This window comes from Phocoena sinus, chromosome 9, assembly GCF_008692025.1.
Source record: "Phocoena sinus isolate mPhoSin1 chromosome 9, mPhoSin1.pri, whole genome shotgun sequence".
Taxonomy (NCBI): domain Eukaryota; kingdom Metazoa; phylum Chordata; class Mammalia; order Artiodactyla; family Phocoenidae; genus Phocoena; species Phocoena sinus.
The window spans coordinates 42,253,819-42,273,946 of record NC_045771.1 but is presented as its reverse complement, the minus strand read 5'-3'; the positions used below and the strand labels follow the sequence as shown (position 1 = coordinate 42,273,946).

Sequence of the window (20,128 nt, the reverse complement as noted above, 5' to 3'; positions counted from 1 at the left end):
AACAAATGGGACCTTATGCAACTTAAAAGCTTTTGCAAAGTCAAGAAAACTACAAACAAGATGAAAAGACAACCCTCAGAATGGGAGAAAATATTTGCAAATGAATCAACAAAGGATTAATCTCCAAAATATATAAACAGTTCATGCAGCTCAGTGTTAAAAAAACAAACAACCCAATCAAAAAATGGGCAAAAGACCTACCTAAATACACATTTCTCCAAAGAAGCCATACAGATGGCCAAGAAGCACATGAATAGCTGCTCAACATCACTAATTATTAGAGAAATGCAAATCAAAACTACAGTGAGGTGCTCGCTTCGGCAGCACATATACTAAAATTGGAATGATACAGAGAAGATTAGCATGGCCCCTGCGCAAGGATGACACGCAAATTCGTGAAGTGTTCCATATTTAAAAAAAAAAAAAACTACAGTGAGGTATCACCTCACACCAGTTAGAATGGGCATCCTCAGAAAATCTACAAACAACAAATGCTGGAGAGGGTGTGGAGAAAAGGGAACCCTCTTGCACTGTTGGCAGGAATGTAAATTGATGCAGCCACTATGGAGAATAGTATGGAGGTTCCTTAAAAAACTAAAAGTAAAATTACCATATGACCCAGCAATCCCACTACTGGGCATACACCCTGAGAAAACCATAATTCAAAAAGACACATGCACCCCAGTGTTCACTGCAGCACTATTTACAATAGCCAGGTCATGGAAGCAACCTAAATTCCCATCGACAGATGAATGGATAATGAAGATGTGGTACATTATTCAATGGAATATTACTCAGCCATAAAATGGAATGAAATTAGGTCATTTGTAGAGACGTGGATGGATCTAGAGACTGTCATACAGAGTGAAGTAAGTCAGAAAGAGAAAAACAAATATCGTATATTAACACATATATGTGGAACCTAGAAAAATGGTACAGATGAACCGGTTTGCAGGGCAGAAACAGAGACACAGATGTAGAGAACAAATGTATGGACACCAAGGGGGGAAAGTGGCAGGGGTGGTGTGATGAACTGGGAAATTGGGATTGACATGTATACACTGATGTGTATATAATGGATGACTAATAAGAACCTGCTGTATAAAAAAATAAATTTTAAAGATTTTGAAAATTCCTAGTCCTAAAACTATGAATCCCAGTTTCAGAAATACAAATACTCATCAAACCTTTAAACCTAATAGCACATAATCTATTTAACCCAAAATATAGCCAATTGAAATAGCATTACTACAAGCCCAGAGGCTGATAATCCCTTTTCCCCATGTCCTAGTTTTTTAAAGCCTATACCCACTGAACAGAAAAGTTGGGCAATGGCTAAGCAAGTCCCTCAGCAGGATGAGGAAACAGCATGACCAACAGCACCCTGCAAAAGGTTTGCAAGAAGAAAAGACCACAGCATTCACCATTTGCACCTCTGGAAGAGCAATCGAAGTTTAGAAAATCCATTAAGAGGCATTTGTACATTTCATTCATATCTTTAGCCACTGTCCCTCTCCAGTGTCTTTTGCTAACTTTTCCATCCAATTCTAGAATTTAAGGAAGCTTCTTCAGCTAAGATGCAAATTTGCTTTTCTATCCAAGGCCTCTCGCTCCCTCTCAGACCCAGATCCAGATATCCAACTGCTTGTTAGACATCTGACACTTTCAAATATCTTTTTTTTTTTTTTTTTTTTTTGGCCGCGCCAGGCAGCATGCGGGATCTTAGTTCTTGGACCGGGGATCAAACCCATGCCCCCTGCAGTGGAAGCACGTAGTCTTAACCACTGGACCACCAGGGAATCTCCACCTTCAGATATCTTAATAGGCAACTCAATATCAAAACATCTACAGTGGTTCTCAATTCTTGGTTCCCCAGATCTTTCCTCTTGCTTGTTCCCTATTCAATAACAACTTGCTACTAGTTGTTTAAGCCAAAAATCTGGGCATTATCCTCAATTTTTCTCTCACCTTGTCTAACATATCTAACCACCAGCAAATCTTACGGACTCTATCTCCAGAAGTCCCTCTCAGTCCATTTCTTTCCATCTCTATTGCCATTACCCTAACCTAAAACCATCTTGCCTGAACTTCTGTAATAGCTTCTTAACTGGTCTTCACACTGTGTTCTAGTCAGTAAATAGAGTGATCTTTTAAAAATGTGAATCACTCCTGTGACTCTCTAATGGATTCCTACCACTCTGGATTGAATTCTAATTGCACACCATAACCAGATGGTCCCAGCAGATCTGGTTTCTCTCTCTTTCCAACCTCCTCTGATCATAATCTTTCCTCCTCACTCACTAGCCAAACTGGCATTCCCTTAGATCCCCAATATGCCAAGTTCCTCCCCAACTCAGACATCCTACCTGCAACAGTCTCTCCCAGCTCTCGCAGGGCTAGCTCTTAACCATCTTTTGGGTCTTAGCTTTAAAGTGACCTCCTCAGAGAGGTCTTATCTGATTTACAAATTTAAAGTAGAGTATTTCCTTTCACACACCCGGTTGGTTCCTTCATAACGCAAGCCATAATCTGTAATTACCTGTACGTTTATTTCCCTAAGTGGTATATGAGTGCCAAGAATAAACAAGGGTCCATGTCTGTCTAGCTCATCCCTTTACTCCCAGAGCCTAGCACTGTGTCCTGCAGAGTAGATGCTAAATGCCGATTTATTAAATGAAGTGTTATGAGTCCAAAAGGGTTACACAGATTTGGAAGACACACTTACTTGAAGTTCATTATATCAGTTATTTTACATGTAATCATTAAGAATGGAAATGAAGTATTTAGTCTGTGAACCACAATACTAGTTTAAAACACTTGCTGGTGCTAAATTCATTTGGTTCATTTCTGCAAATGGTACTGATATTAGCATATTATACTATTGAAGGAGCAATCATATGTTAGTATCTTAGTATTAACTTTACTCTAAATTAATAGTCAACTTCCAGTAAACATATCTTTTCACAGCAAGGGAACATCAATTTTCAAAAAAGCAGAATATAATAAAATTACATGGTACTCCCCGAAAATACATGAAGCAAAAACAAGTGTGGATGAGGATGTGAAGAAAGTAGAACTCTCATACATTGCTGGTGGGAATGTAAAATGGAACGGCCTCTGGAAAAGCCTGGGAGTTCCTCAGAAAGCCACCATATGACTCAGTATACATCCAATTCCATTCCTAGGTATATACCAAAGAGAACTGAAAACAACAAATCCACACAAAAACCTGTAAAGGAATGTGCACAGCAGCATTATTCATAATAGCCAAAAAGTCGAAACAACTCAAATGCTTTGATGAACGGATAAACAAAATGTGACATTTACATATAATGGAATATTATTGGGCCATAAAAAGTAATGACGAACTGATACATGTTATAACACGAATGAACCTTGTAAACATTATGCTAACTGAAAGAAGCCAGACATAAAAGGCCATATATATTATAGTTAGATTTATGTGAAATTTTCAGAATAGGTGAATACATACAGACAAAAAGTAGATTACTGGTTACCAAAGGAGTGGGGGACAGAGAATGCGGAGTGACTGCTAATGAGTATGGGGTGATAAAAATGTTCTGGAATTAGACAGTGGTGATGATTGTACAAATTTGTGAACTACTAAAAACCACTGAGTTGTACACATTAAAGGGCAAACTTTATAGTATGTGAATTATACCTTAATTTTAAAAATTGTTGCTTTAAATTGAATATTCAAACATCTTCAGATAATCAGAAGTAAAAGGAAAAAGAATTCTTTAATTTTACTTTGGGTGAAAACAGAGAAAAAGTTTTCATGTGCATAAATTAAGTAAGAAAATTTGAAATTTTTTCTAGTGAAAAAATTCAGTTTAAATATCAGTGAATTTAATTTAAATATCTGGAAAACCAGTGGTTAGACATGATAACAAACCACACAATAATCAACTGAATTTTCAAGTGGTTTGGATTATAATCTACAGTATTAGGAAAATAACAGATTTTGAGATCTAAATTCAAATTCAGTTTAACTTGTAAAATTGACACAATTTTATTTATCCAGACCTACTAACAGTATTTTATTTTATATTTTCTTGCGGTACGCGGGCCTCTCACTGTTGTGGCCTCTCCCGTTGTGGAGCACAGGCTCCAGATGCGCTGGCTCAGCAGCCATGGCTCACGGGCCCAGCCGCTCCTCAGAATGTGGGACCCTCCCGGACCAGGGCACAAACCCGTGTCCCCTGCATTGGCAGGCGGACTCTCAACCACTGCGCCACCAGGGAAGCCCCTAACAGTATTTTTTACCTTGATGAAAAATCCATTTCTGTATTAGTTAGGGTAGTAATGCTAGCTGCTATAATGAACCTCAAGATCTCAGTAGCTTAACACAATAAAAGTTCATTTTTCTCTCAATAAAAAATATTACATGGTATCCTTTAAATATAAGAATTCAGAAGACTCAGGATTGGAAAATCTAAAATGAAGTACTAATTAAATTGTCAATGAAAATTTTCTTCTGTTAAGATACTGGCTACACAGATTAACATATAAATATACTTGACTACCTCTGTTAACAACACCACCATTCTTCCTGTTGCTCACATCCTACATCCAATAGTCAGCAAATCTTAATAGGTACAGTACTTTACCATCTCCCCTGCTCCACCCAAGACGAAGCCTGGTGATATATGGTAGAGCAGAGGCAGCTAAATTACCAAGTTGGAAACATCCTGTTGGCACTCTGAGTAGCCCAGAGACAAAACTATACCACTCCAAATAAACAGCTGCTTAACCAGCTGGCCCAAAAACTCTGCTACCCACTTAACAGAGGTTGCTAAAAACCAAGGTGAGGAAAGCTCACCTGCTAGTATAATATGCAAAAATAAATCCTAAACTGGGGAAAGATGTTTTCTTTCTAAAAGGTTTACATATATTTTATCTAAAGTGTCTGACTTTTTAATGTTTATTTAACTAGACAGCAAAAACAGATAAAATACCATGTATCCCTAATGCACTTAAAATATTCACAAGAGTCTAACAGATGAGTTTACAAAGCGAACAATACTTTTATATTTCTGGAAAGTCACCTAGTTGGTATCAAAAGATTAGATTTTTTACGTGAAGGACTAAATGGGTCTTTCATAATTATGAATGGCTTAAAAAATCATGTCCTTAGTATATCCAACTTCAACATAATCAAATAGCTCAGTAAAAGCAACGGTTAACTTACATATTAGTGCAAAGAACTACAGCCCAATTTCTTTTAAAGTGGTAATTATTAACATTTCAGTTCTTATATACAGTTCAGCCATAAGTGTCAAACAGCTTTAAAGAGCTGGTTCTCTGCACAAAATATCGTTTATGTGGGAAATGAATCCAGTGAATTTGTACTGAACATATCTCCCTCCCATTCCCACTAAATCCACCCAATCTAAAGCCTCAGGAAATTCAGAAACACTGTAAATGGAAGCAGAACTTACCCAAACTGCCTCTACCTCTTAAGCCCTTGCAACAACAGTAAACAAAACCAGCTTACAGAGCTTACACAACAATTTCCTCTGGAACTCCAAAGGGACATTCCCTGCTTAGCTGTTTCTACTGACAGGCCAAATCAGGTATACATACAACAGAGATGCCAAAATACATGACTGCTATGGTTCATACAAACAAGCAGGAAATGTGAAAAGATAGGGCAAAGCAATGTACTTGGAAGTCTTAAGATATTATGTTCCCATACCTTCCCTATAATTTATCAAAATAAAAATAACCACACACTAAGCTGACATGCATTAGAACGGTATTAAGACTGTGTTACCCATTCATCTGTAGCCTTTAGATGACAACCCATCTAAACACACATGCCTTTTTACAGTCCACTTACTTCTTTTTAATTTGCAAGTATATAATTGAGCTGGCCAAATCCCTAAATGCCTTTCTTCGTCTTATTATATATAACCATCATATGGTTAAGACCTGAGGCTTGCCAAGTCAGACTAACCTGGGTACAAATTCCGATTCTACTACCTAAAGTTCTATGACCTTGGGCAAAAAAATCACCAAGCCTCAGTTTCCTCATCTATAAAACAGAGCTGATAACAGAACTCACAGCGTAAGCTGTCTATGAAGAATAAGTATGATAAACATATAAAGTGCTTACCAGAATGCCTGGTATACATAGCAACCTCTTAGTAAATGGCAGTTTAAAATCACAGCACCAAATATGACAGTTAAGTAAAAGCATTTAGGGGCTTCCCTGGTGGCAGAGTGGTTGAGAATCCTCCTTCCAGGGTTCGAGTCCTGGTCCAGGAAGATCCCACTTGTCGCGGAGTAACTAAGTCCATGCGCCACAACTACTGAGCCTGTGCTCTAGAGCCCGCGAGCCACAACTACTGAAACCCGTGCGCCTAGAGTCCATGCTCCGCAACGAGAAGCCACTGCAGTGAGAAGCCCACGCACCGCAATGAAGAGTAGCCCCCGCTCACCGCAACTAGAGAAAGCCCGTGCGCAGCAACGAAGACCCAACACGGCCAAAAGTAAATAAATAATTTTTTTAAAAAATGATTTTAAAAAAAAGCATTTAAGACCATCAAATCAATATCTATTATGTGTGGGAATTCCGTGGTGGTCCAGTGGTTAGGACTCCATGCTCTCACTGTTGAGGACCTGAGTTCAATCCCTGGTGGGGGAACTAAGTTCCCACAAGCAGCGCAGCGCAGCCAAAAACAAAATTATTATGTAAAGGAGAAAAACTTAAAGTTCTAAAAAAATCCTATTTTTAAAAGCACTGATGCATGATTAAACAAAACATTACCTTCACAGTACTGTTATTTTCCAAAAAACACATTAGAAAAAGGCAAGGAGTTAAACAAAACAAATTTCAGTCAGCACTCATTCAAAACTTTTAACTTTCCATCAACCTTTGACAAGAGTCTTATAAAACAAAAATTATTTGTGTGTATGGATTATAGCCCCTTTAAGTCAACAGTTCTGAGGTGGTTAAGCAAGCAAATTTTAAAACTGACCTGCTTACTTATGCTAAGTGAAGTAAGTCAGACAGAGATAAATACTGTGTGATATCACTTATATGTGGAATCTAAAAAATAAAACAAACTAGTGAATATAAAAAAAAAGAAGAGACTCACAGATACAGAAAACAAACTGTGGTTATTAGTGAAGAGATGGAAGGGGGAGGGGTAATAAACAAGTAGAAGATTAAGAAGTACAAACTATTAGGTATAAAATAAGTTATAACGGGTATATTGTACAACACAGGGAATATAGCCGATATTTTACAAATTTTTAAAAAATGACCTTCCTAAATAAGGTAATAGAGAATTACAAAAATAAGACAGATATAAACCTCAAATTATATTATAAAAGCTACTTCCACTGACAATGAAAGTAAGACTTCCATCTGAACTGTAGGCAATTTGGTTATAGAATGTTATATTCTCAGAATAGAATCTATGCAATTGGTTCTATCCCTATTTCTTTAATTCTAACAAATCTCAGAGCAAAGGCACTATTTGAAAAGGTGCCAAGAGAGAGGAGGTCTATCCAGAACTGAGGGACATGTTCAACGGTCATTTTGACCTCAAGACAAAAATGGGAAGCAAAAGGATACAAGCCCCAGAAAGGTTTGCCTTCAAAATTGAATTCAGGGTGAGTCAGGTCCATCGTAGTTATTGTTCGTGTATAAGAACAAACAGTAAGAAACAAGATAATGAAAAAGGTGCCTAACTGGATTTAGAGGTTCTTATTTTTTATTTTATTTCTTATTTATAAAGTTTTCTCTAAGATAGTCCATTCTACTGGATAACATTAAGTTCAACCATTTTGATTTTTACATACCTAGTAAATAAGTCTAAACTAGACCAAAGTCTGAAACTACTCAAGTAAAAGTGGCCCTCTTGATAGGTTATCTTCACCCACTAGCAGTAATTACCTAAATTTCAGAATAATTATTTCACACTACAGGCCAATTTTAGGAACTGAAAACCTAAAGTCATGAAGTGATGACAAATGTCATATTAGAATATGACTCACAATTATATACACTATCAACATGAACTGGTGCACTCCCCAGTTCTTAAACCAAGTACCAAACCAATTATCAATACCATTCAAAGTTAAACAAAACTCCACCAGAGCTCAGTTTCACACCTGAGGTTTTTAATAATGACTTTGTAAACTTCTGTGTAAATGTGGCAATTGCCTTGCTTCCTAACTAGAAAACACTTTCCCCTTTTAGCCCATTATGGAGCTATAATCCTTTAACATAGTACTATACTACTAAGTATTATAATAATATAAAGCATTTAGAATCATCAGTGCAACAACAGCTGTGAAAGAACAGTTAAAAAAAAGAAAAAGAAACTATGATCTTATCTGATTAAAACTTATTAACTCTTTAAGAAAAATGTCCCTGTGAATCTTTTCTTAAAACAGCTACACATTCCCTTATCCTCACTCCAGAGTGGACCATTCCCTTCCAGTGCTCCTACAGCACTCAGTATATCCCTCTTATATAACACTAGTACATAATATTGTAGTTATTTACTTATATGTCTGTATCCCCCACTAGACCTGAGCTTTTTAAGAGCAAAGGACTCTTACCACCTTTTTGCTTAGTATATACATTGTAGACCTTCAAATGCCAGGTCAATAAATTCCTAATTAAATAAATAAATGAAGCCCAAGAAAGTGTGCTTTGGAAGGAGGGGTATATTTGTTGTGGGTTTATTGAGGGGAGGGGAGGTTGAATTTAAAATATCCATGCAAATGGAGATTATCTGTGATTAAATGAAGTCAATATCTGACCATAAAGCTAAAATCTTAAGATTTTACACACTGTTGCAGAGTTTAGCCAGAATTCCATTAACAGCATGTAGGCATGTGACCTATCCTTGTAGAGATCCTAAAAGAACAACTTCAAATCTCCATTCTTCTCCCTCCAGCAGCTCTCATTTATTTTCCTAGAAGCCACCGTCCACAGGGATCAAGGCCCTCTACCTCCCCTGCCCCATCAGATGCAATAAGAGCAGTGTCTACGAACTGTTCTACTTCACGCTGGGGAACACTTGCTTCTACCAGGCACTAAACCCTTCTCTGCTTCCAAGTCCACCCACCTCCACCTTTCTTATGCGCAAGGAATCAGGCATAAGAAACGATCTGTTAAACACCAAACAGCACTTGAGACACTTAAAAACAGAATCAATGTTAAGTAGTCATTGTGGGGGGTCATAAGAATCTAAGCTTCCTTTATATTAAATCAACAATATAATATTGCTTATATTGTTAAATTTCTCCATTCTAAATAACAACTTTACAAGTAAACTTTAAGGACTCCAATTCCTATGCTGAGGACTCCCTATGGCTTTGGAGTATCAGTAAACAGTTGGTCTGTTAAACAACTGTGATACTTCAAATCAGTTCTAAGTGATAAAAAAAGCTAGAATGTGAGTGTGTGAATAACCTTACAAAGTTTTCAGTGAAGTTCTATGAAAATAAACACATGTGCGCTTCACTGGTGGCGCAGTGGTTAAGAACCAGCCTGCCAGTGCAGGGGACATGGGTTTGATCCCTAGCCTGGGAAGATCCCACATGCCACGGGGCAACTAAGCCCGTGCGCCACAACTACTGAGCCCGCACCCTAGAGCCCGCGAGCCACAACTACTGAAGCCTGTGCGCCTAGAGCCGGTGCTCCACAACAAGAGAAGGCACCGCAATGAGAAGCCTGCGCACCACAACAAACAGTAGCCCCTGCTCGCCGCAACTAGAGAAAGCCCTCACACAGCAACGAAGACCCAATGCAGCCAAAAATTAAATAAATAAATATATTTATTTTTAAAAGAAAGAAACGAAACACATGTACACCATCCCCACCTTCATTAACCTAGAAATAAACTTCAGATATTACAATTCACTTGGAGAAAACTTGCTGGAAGAGGAAAAAAGGTTTGCCACAAGGTTAGGTAATTAATAGGCTGCATATTATTTGGTATACCTTCCAAAAGTGCCTCCGGTGTGTACTAGAAGCAAGCAGCTTAGGAGGGCCAGGTGTAGAGAAGTTTGCAACTGATCTGTCCTCCAGCAGCTGACTGATCCACATGGGCACTGATAGCACTCCACTGAGATAAGTGCTAAGATGGCAGAACTCCTGCCAAAAACAGGCTTATCCCAGGAGCAGGTAAGACAAATAGGGTTCACACTCCTCTCTTACTTTTTAAAAAAGAAAAAGTTTCAGAAAAGTGATAACTCTTGTTCTATCACAGTGCAAACCAAGTCCCTTTTGGTTTAATCATATAATGTAAAAGATCCTCACATAAGTATACACTTGAACATATAACTAAGTACTTAGATATATGCTCAATAATGTACTTAGGAATGGCTATGTTATGAACACTACTATGGAAGTCTAAAGCTTTCAATTCTGCCTATCCTGAAAAGCTATTTTCTACTTTAAAAATGTGTAAAATGAGTCATATGCAATAGGAAATCTTTTGTAAAGCAGAAATTTTTAAAGAGAAATTGTTACCCCTGTGTAAATCTTACCTTTCAAGAAAAGATTTGAATGAGAGTTCCAACTATTTTGTTCCAAGTACTTAAATACTTCAGGGTTTTTATTTCTCCTACTAAAAATATTTGTAATCAAAAAGTACTGACAAACATAGCTAATGCCAACTAAGAGTTGTTTTTCTAAACCACCTGTTTTTGCAATAACTACCCTATTTCTATAGCTATTCTAGAAGCCTAAATGCCTAAGTAAACTTAATACTGTAACACTGAAACAGTCCTAATTCATTAACATCTTAATATAGATCAAATGCCTTCCTTACTTATTTGCATAAAACAAGTGTTAAGTAAAACCTAGAAAGCACAGTTGCCTTAGTATAGATCAAGTGCCTTCCTTACTTATTTGCACAAAACAAGTGTTAAGTAAAACCTAGAAAGCACAGTTGCCTTCCAACACATCCTTGCTGCTGGCTTAAATTTGCCAGATGCCAAAAATATTTCCCACCCTAAAAATCCAAGCTTCTTCATTAATTAAAAAAAAAAGGTTTAGTAATCACTGAAAACTACTTATTCAGGAATGAAATTTTTACACAATGGAGAACATGAAAGCCTAACTTTCATACACACTACACAACATTATACTTTTCTAAATTATTCCAAGACTTAGTTATCAACTGTGTTGATAACTTTCAAATCTAACTTTGGGGACAGATAGAGCCATACTGTCTATTTTATTTATTATCTTTGCAATATCCAGATATGATTCAGAATGAAAAACACTGCTGCAGTGATTTACAAATGGCTATATGAAAGGAATAAAATGATGCACCAAATGGTGGGGGTGTGGAAGGACTGTTCTCCTCTAAATGAAGAAAATTTCTGTGTCCTCTACAGGAGGAAAATGAGAGAGGAAGGGGCAGAAGAAAGTGAATCTAAAACGTATAACTCTTTGCTTCTTGAAACATATATACTAGTGTGTAAAGAGTATAACTTTCATAGGGGTCACATACTTATTTCAAAATTCGCTCTTCAGCAATGAGCAAATTTCTGGGCCAGATGTTGAAAGTAAAAAGGAATTTTAGTCTAATAAGCAATAAAAGCTTGAATATGGATTGCAGTGTTTATCTTTTTTTTAAAGGATACACCTGTCATTCCCATTTTAGGTTGATGATTTTAAGTCCAAGGAAAACGGTCCTATTGTATGCCTGCCAATTCTCATGTGCCTTAATATTTCACTTACTAATTACACTTACTAATTAACTGGACCTCATCAGGAAGATATTAATGATGGTTCAGACACTCAAGAGAGTCGCATAACCTCGGAACGCAAAATACTTCGCAGTCAAAATACTTTGCAGTCAAAGAGACCTATTTGACTCAAGAGGGGTGGGGATAAGCAGAGAGTAAGGGAGTATATGACACGAAAATCCGCTGGCCAGAGCAGCTGCGCCCAGGTTTTAGACACTTACTGGTTTGCTAGGGTACACGTTAGACAGATGCGTTTTTAGTTTCCCCACGGTCCAGTTCAAGAAGCAGCTAATAGTCTGGTCACTGTATTTCTGATTCGGTGCTTTAATGATGAGGGTCACAGGAATCTCCATCCCATTTTGGTCCATGGTGCCTCCAAGGTCGAACAGAGTCAAGAGGAGCAGCAGTTAAGCCCAAATGAGCCGAGGTGGTTACTGCCGGCGCGGCTGGGATGGGGACGGAAGCGAATGGGTTCTTAATATTCCTTGTCCAAGTCAGTCACAAGTGCATCGGGCGATACAAAGGCCATTGCCGGTGCCGAGGATGATGGCCAGGGGCGGAGGCGGAGGCGGCGGCGGGGTCTGGGGGCCCGGCCGGGGGTGCTGTTTTCCCCGCCAGGTTCGGGCTCCGCCGTGCTCCGGACTGCAGAGGGAAGCCAAGGGGAGAGAGAAAGCGGTGAGAAGGTAGAGAGGGGTGAGGGCGCGACAGCCCGAGCCACCGCCCCGCCCCGCTGCGACCCCTAAGCTGAAACGCAACAAGGCCCCGACGCGACGGCCCCGCCACGCGGGCTGGAGAAGGGGACGGGCCGCTCAGGGCGGCCAGCCGCGACAGGCAGGGCTACCTGAGAGATGGCTGCAGGGCCCGCCACCGCCGCCCTCCTCCCCCGGGCACGGCCACCGATCACACAGTACGGCCGAGCGTCCTCCGCGGCGGCCGCTCCCTTCCTACTGCTCGGCGGCGCCCACGGCCCAGCCCTGGATCTCGCGAGGCGGCGCGGCGGCAGCGGGAGAAGTTGGCCGAAGGGCTCTCCGCCTGACCCCTCCGGCAGGGCAGCTGGAGCGCAAGGCGGGGCGCGGCCGAGACGGCGACAGGTGGCAGGAAGGCGGGGACTAGAATAGGGGCACCGGCCGCGAGCGCGCCTGTTTTGTTGTTGTTGTGAAGAAGGTCCGGGTCCCCTTTAAGCCGGAAAACGCAGGGCGGAAGTGCGTCAGGGGCGGCTCGCCCCCGCGCGCTGCCCTCCAGGTCCCGCCGCCGACCGCCCCTGGCGGCCCAGGGCGGCGGGTGCAGAGTTCTGTGTCGCCTCGAAGTCAGTCGGGCGTGTCGAGGCCGCCAGGCCAGGCCATTCGCTCCGCCTTGCCTCCCCAGCGGTACTCGGGCCTCCACTCGCTTCGCTGGCGTTAGCACATTCTGTTTTGACCACACCCGGAAGACTTGGGAAGTGTTCCTCATCCTTAGAGCTGTCTCTTCAAAAGTTAGTGTCCTTGCTGATGCTCAATTAGGCTTCTGCCCATAATTTCTTGTGTCGACTGTCTGCAAAGCACGGTACCTGGAGCTTTGGGGAAGGAGGGACTGGGGGTACATTGCATAAGGAGAATGCTTTTAGTCTACCTCTACTTTCCGTGTGACCCTGGCTAACCTTCCTGAGCCTCAGTTTACTTCTGTAAATGGGGACGGTAATGGCCACCTGACTGTGTGCTGTTGATTAAATGAGCTATGTAGGTAAGCCATCTGGTACAGTTCTGGCGTATATCAGTCTCTCAACTAAATATTAATTAACATATATTTCCTCTCCGTCTTCTCAAAAGTTGGCAAGTGTTTGTTTACTGAGCACCTACTGTGTGTTGACCACAGTGGGAGATGAAGACGGTTGGCAGTGTTATTTTTCTGGTTTATGGTTTACACGTGGGAACGCGAAGTTTCAGGCTATTGCCCAAAGCCGACTTACTCTCCATTTTCTGCACAGGTTTAGGAGTCAGTGCAGTAAGTTGAGATGTGCATTTGCACAGGTCCAGGCTTCCACTTATAGGTGAATACAAGCACATAATGTAGGGGGCTTTGGGGACCTGATCTCTTCCCCTCTCAGCTGCAGAGGAGTTAGTGAAAGTTAGACCAAGAGGAAGTTCTTCCTCTCAACAGCTAGTGCCCCAGGATCCCTTACACCCTCTCCTCCTTCACCTCTTTCTTTGTGATAGGACACCTACCATATCTTAGCCATACCCTCTCAATGCTCTTCTAAAATAAGAGTGAAGTTTCCTTTATTTCTTGTCATGAAATGAGAACAGTTTACTATGACTTGGATTTCCTGTAGCAGACCCTTTTTCTACCTAGTATCTAGTCATCTTAATAGAACCTTAACTTAATTCTAGCTACAAGTACTTTTTCTAGCTCCCTTACATCTAGCAGCAGCCATTCGACACAGCTGTAGCCCGTAAGATGAAAGGTGAAGTTGCTACTGGGGCTTCCAGGGGAGCTTTCAGATGAACATGTTCTGCAGACCAGAGCTCATCCTTGCCCTCTACACCTGTCTTTCTTACTGGAGGAATGTGATGCTGGCAGTGGGGCAGCCACGGCTCAGTCCTGAAGCAACAAACAGGAGAACAAAGGCCTGTATTACAAGGATGGCAGAACAGAACAATTGAAAGAGGCTGAATCCTTTATGGCATAAGTGTGCCACCATATAAGTCCCAAGCTGTCTGCTCTAAGAATTCTTTTATGTCCAATTCCTGTTTAAGGCAGGAGGAAGTCTCCCCAACTGCAACTGCCACAAGCACCACCACCCAAGCCTGTCACTTATGCCTGTGACTCACACTTCCAGGAACCCCTTAGAGTAATGTGATCATCCCCCTTGGCGCTCTGAAATGTACATTATTAATGAGATATATATTAATAAATATTAATATTGACAGAATGCATTTCACTGGATAGACACTACTTAAAGTAGAGTTCATCAGAGGTTCACTAACATGGACAAAATCATTTTAAAATGTAATGAACATTCAAGAATTTGAAATATATGAGTATAAAGATTATAGAGTATCTGACAGAAATGATTTTTTTTTTTTTTTTTTTTGCCTTACAGCCACCTGAATTAACAACCTAAAAATGCTTTTGATGCTGTGGAACTTGCCCACAATAAAAACAGTATGTAAATATGATCCCATTTTTGTTAAATTACGTGTATGTGTTTATAGAAAAATGTATGAAAGGGTAGTCCCTAGACTATTGATAGTGTTTAACTTGGAATTTGGAGTAGGAAAAACAGCATGGAGGGGATGCAAGATAGCAGTTACTTAGAGGGTGCTGTGAGCTGTTTGTTCTGTGCCCGTGTTGCACATAAGAAGGGGAAATGTGAAAGAACAACTACACATCTCAGTTACCATTTGCTACTTAAAGACAGCCTCTAATGAGAATGCTTAAGGGGAGGATGCTAATAGATAATAAAGGATTTGTGATTGTTAAGGCCAAATCTACTTTAACAATATTAAGTATTCAATACACATAATTTTAGTAGCTAGTTCAGTAATTCAGGGTGATTTCTGCCAATGGAGTAACTTTGTTTGTTGACAAAGTAAAACGCTTAAAGAAAATTATTTGTAAATAATAAAACTGATTTCCAATATTTGTGGGATATTTACTTCTAATTCTTTTAATTGGGAAGGAGGACAGCTAGAAAAGCTTATATTGACTCCTTCTGTGAGATTCCAGTTTCTTTTAAAATTTTAAAGAAAATAAAGTGCTTATTACTGCGCTTTTCTTACTAAAATTTGGAATACCTTCCAGGAAGGTAAAATACTTTATGATGTTGAATAATATAGTTTTCAGTGTTTTGGTTTTTTTGTTTTTGTTTTTATGATAACTCTCTTGGGAAGAAAGACTTTAGTCAAGTGATGATCTTGCAGTTGCAAATTTCAAAGATGATGATAGCCATCTGGCTTCTGATTGATTCCTTCTATTTCTATTTACACCAAACTTGTCTTTTTTTTTTTAAGATGCTGTGCCACAAAGCATCTAATCAAATCTCAATCAAATTTATTGTTTAAAAACAAGTGAAATCCTACATTTCGAGCCTAGGAAAATTAGCTCATTTCAACACTGCACTTTCAAAATCTTAATTGGTCCCAGATGTTTGATTATAAACCATATTGTAGAAAATGGAAGGAAGAAAACCACACATGCATTGAATGCCAAATGGATGATTTAAGTGATGTGTCATTTAATGAATTTTCAGAACAGCCCTGAGAGGTAGTGAGGTCAATGAAGCTCAGAAAGGCTAAATGTCTTGCCCCAAGTCACACAGCTAGTAACTTCCAAATAGAATTCTGATTCCTCTGTAATACACACTCTTTCCACTACACTGAACTTAAAGATATTCATTCATAACAAGACACATCCAGGAGGAAAAGGCTTTCAGGAACAACATCTTAGAGGTCATCTAGATCAGCTTTCCAAGTACTGCCGGAATCGCTCTTAGGACATCTCTGAAAGGCAATCAGCCAACTTTGGCTTAAACTCTTCCAGGGAGAGGGAGCACCATAGTTTTCACTACAGCATGACCTATTGTTAAACAGCCATGGTTATTATAAGTGAATTAAAATCTGCATTGCTATAATTTGTCATTAGGCCACTTTTCTCCTCTTGATTAATTCAAAATATGTTTACTTTTATTCCACATCTGCCCTTCAAATGGTTAAATGCTCTCTACATCTTATCCAAACTAAACATCCCCAGATTCTTCAACCATCCTTAAGAATAGTTTCCAGATCACTCAAAACAGTGACTCACCTTTGAACACACTACTTCGCATAGCCCTCCTCAATTATGGTGACCATAATGAGCATTTCGACACATGATTTCCCTAGAATAGTCTTCATAAGGACACATCTATATTTCTATTTCTGTATTAATATAAATCTTCATAAGGTAGTTTAGCAGTTGGATTTCCTGCTTTTCAGAAACTATGTATCTAGTCAGTTCTTAGAGCGACCATTTGGGTAAGACAGAAGTCTAATTTCTCTGATGAGTTAATCCACTGACTTATTTATCATAACACTTGGAAAAAATTGTAGCAAATAGGATCTCACTGACCTCCTTTAGGTGACCAGAGGAAGGGGGGGAAGGGGAAATCCCTTATATTTTTCATCCTCTAAAGAATTTTGACCTAAATATATGTATTAGTTATTTATTGCTGCAAAACAAATTGCCCCTAAAACTGGGTCAGAATTTTGGGAGCGTCTTTGCTGTTGGTTCTGGTTTTGAGTCTCTCTTGAAATTGCAGTCAGGATTTCAGCTGGCATTTGGTTGTCGGAAGGCTTGATTGGAACTGGAGGATCTACTTCCAAGATGGCTTACTCCTAAGGCTGGCAAGTTGGACTGGTTGTTGGTGTGAAGTCTCTGTTCCTCCCCATGTGGGTCCCTCCACAGGACTGCTTTTGAATGTCCTTACAACCAGACAGCTGGATTCCCCCAGAATGAGGGAATCCTAGAGACCAAGGCTGAAGCAGCAATGCCTTTCATGACTTAGTTTCTGAAATCTTACATTGTCACCTACATGGTGTGCTATTTTGTCACATAGGCCAGCCCTGAGTCATTGTAGGAGGAGAGTAGTATGAGCATGAATACTAGGAGGTAAGGACCTCCTGTTATACTGGAGGCCAGTTACCATAATGTACCTTACCAAAGCATAGCAGGTCATAATGGATACCCTGTTCCTTCTGTATGCAGCTATCCAAGTCCAAATCCCAATAGTAACCTTGCAGTTGGTTCACAACTGCATGCCCTTCCTCTGGCATTTAGCCTCTCTTCCCAGAGATGTTTCACCAAGTTCCTCCCCCCAAAATTAGAACTATCTAACTCTATTGGCTATATTTCTCAAATGTTTATAAATGTTTATCTTTTTTGCTAAAAGTAAATATAGTTTAGCTGAGTTTGGGAATATTAAATTTGCAACACTACATTCAAATAAAGGTAAGAATAATCACTAAATTGAACATGGAGAGTAGTCATGGGCCTAACTCAGGGGTTCTTAATCTGGGTCCAGAGATATACCCTGAATTATCTATAGGACTGTGCATTTATCTGGAGGGAGAGTCCATGGTTTTTATCAGCTATTATTTATTTATTTATTTATTTTTGGCTGCGTTGGGTCTTCGTTGCTGTGCGTGGGCTTTCTCTAGTTGCAGCGAGCTGGGGCTACTCTTCGTTGCGGTGCACGGGCTTCTCATTGCGGTGGCTTCTCTTGTTGCGGAGCATGGGCTCTAGGTGCACGGGCTTCAGTAGTTGTGGCTCGTGGGCTCTAGAACGCAGGCTCAGTAGTTGTGGTGCACGGGCTTAGTTGCTCCATGACATGTGGGATCTTTCTGGACCAGGGCTTGAACCCATGTCCCCTGCATTGGCAGGCGGGTTCTTAACCACTGCGCCACCAAGGAAGCCCTTTATCAGCTTCTTGAAGGGGCCATTTGTAATGCCTTTCAGAGCAGCAACAAAATTTAGTCCTCATTGTAAGGTTTTTCCAGTTAAAGGAAATGGGTTTTTGAGCCATTTACCAAGTTGCTGCCTCAAGGGCCCCAAAACACTGTTCATTGCCTGCTTTTTGATAATAGAAATAAACCCTGTAAATATCAATACTTCTCCTTTTCCAGCTTTCATGATATTAAGCTTTGTCAGTAAAGAGCACTGGAGGGACACTAGAGGAAGAATAGAATTCTCTACCTGTGTAGTGTAGTGTGCTCCCTTAGGCAGGCTTTTACAGCACGTGTGGCTTCTGCAGCTCTCAGTTCCAGCAGTGCCCAGTGGCCAGCAGTGTGTAGCACCTCCCGTGAACAGGCAACTTTGCAGGCAACACCTATGAGCATCTTTCCCTGGAACCCCATCAAATGGCTTCACATGGAGTACCACCAGTACAACACTGTTCATGAATAGCTTCCCCTCACACCCCTTAGCCAGCTTTTCTCCCTCAGCAAACTTCTCTGACATCAAATGAGCCACAGTCACTGGATTTCTTCAAGGAGGGTCTATCTCAGCCCTTAGGGCAGTAGATGATCACTATATCTGATTTTCCTATATTCTTTAGCATTTTCTTAGTTCTTTGCTATCCATCTCCTTATCACTCCAATTCCTTGTTATAAATGGTAATTCTTTAACCTTCCATGTTCAAAATATTGTTTGATTTCTGTCTCTTGATTGGACCCTAACTGATACAGAATTGGTATCAGTAGTGATCCCAGGAGAGAAACACACAAAGAATTTGAGGATTGCCTTGGTCATGCCCTTTGGCTGGGTTCCTCCCCATTGAGAAGTGAGATGAGGGCATTAAAGTAAGCAAACTGTCATCTGTGGTTGATCGTGATGACATGTCAGCTGAAGCAAGAGATTGCCCAGCTCAATGCTGCACTTGGCCATTATGGCAGTTAAGATGTCTCTAAGGACAATAGTATGGCATAGAGTCTTCTGAGTGTCCTTTAGCACTTATAGAAAGGAAATCACAAGCTCGTTTCTTTCAACTCTCAGCTCAAGCCACAGTCTAAGACCAGAAAGCTTCCATGATAACTATAAAAGAATCTTTTAGTTCTTTCAGACACAGGGGTGATATTGTCAAAAATCAAGCACAAAATTTTATTATATGGATTGCTGAATTGTAGCAATAGTTGTATTCGCAGTTCCATCAAATTTTTCACACGACAAACTAGCGGTTATCAGTGGCGGGGGCTAGTGGTATACAGGTGGGGGAGTGAGAGGTACAAACTATTGGGTATAAGATTGGCTACAAGGATGTATTATACAGCATGGGGAATGTAACCAATATTTTGTAATAACTGTAAATGGAGTGTAACCTTTAAAAAATGGAGTGTAACCTTTAAACATTTTTAAAAGGAAGAAACAGAAAAGAATGGGCAGAGAAGACCAGGGTTACAGAAAAAAACAAAGTGTACTAGGCAAAAAGAAAAAGTGTACCAAGAAAGAAAAAGGGAAACCCAAAGTAGGATGCAGCCTGCATTTTTTTTTTTTTTTTTTTTTTCATTTTTTACATAAAAGTTAAAGCATTGAATGAGAAAGAATGGGATCCTGAAAATTGGAATGGGGACAGCTGCTTGAACACAGATGAAGCTAATCATCTTGAAACTACAAGTCACTCCAAGCTACCTCTATTAAAGAAAGAAGTTTGCCCTCTGGAGACTAGCCTTCCTTTGCTTAAAAACTCTGTGATAACCTCACCAAGGAAGATGCCTTAAAATGGAATATTTATTCTCCACAAGACACACTATAACCACCCACTACTGCCCCTAGACCTAAAACTAGGGTTAAATCTCAGCATTCTCCATGGCGACAGGTACACACAGTGACCCAGGAAGAAACAGCTTACACACCAAGATAATTGCAAGACTTT

At 40.1% G+C, this 20,128-nt stretch overlaps 1 protein-coding gene and 1 non-coding gene across 4 annotated transcripts in view; one reads left to right on the top strand and one right to left on the bottom strand.

Annotated features, from left to right (window-relative positions):
* Positions 1-13,112, bottom strand: part of HERPUD2 (HERPUD family member 2) — a 43,905-nt gene extending 30,793 nt beyond the window's left edge. The window contains exons 1-2 of one of the 3 annotated variants that reach the window (XM_032642885.1): positions 12,587-13,112; positions 11,967-12,387 (exon numbers count right to left, since the gene is read on the bottom strand). In XM_032642885.1, the coding sequence (XP_032498776.1) occupies positions 11,967-12,113 (147 nt within the window). In that variant the 5' untranslated portion in view covers positions 12,114-12,387; positions 12,587-13,112. Of the gene's footprint in view, positions 1-11,966; positions 12,388-12,586 lie in introns of those variants that run through there. The other 2 variants (XM_032642886.1, XM_032642888.1) reach the window with 2 other exon arrangements.
* LOC116759926 lies at positions 309-415 on the top strand. The gene has a single exon (XR_004351588.1). It is a non-coding gene; the product is annotated as a U6 spliceosomal RNA (small nuclear RNA).
* Positions 13,113-20,128: the final 7,016 nt, after the last annotated feature.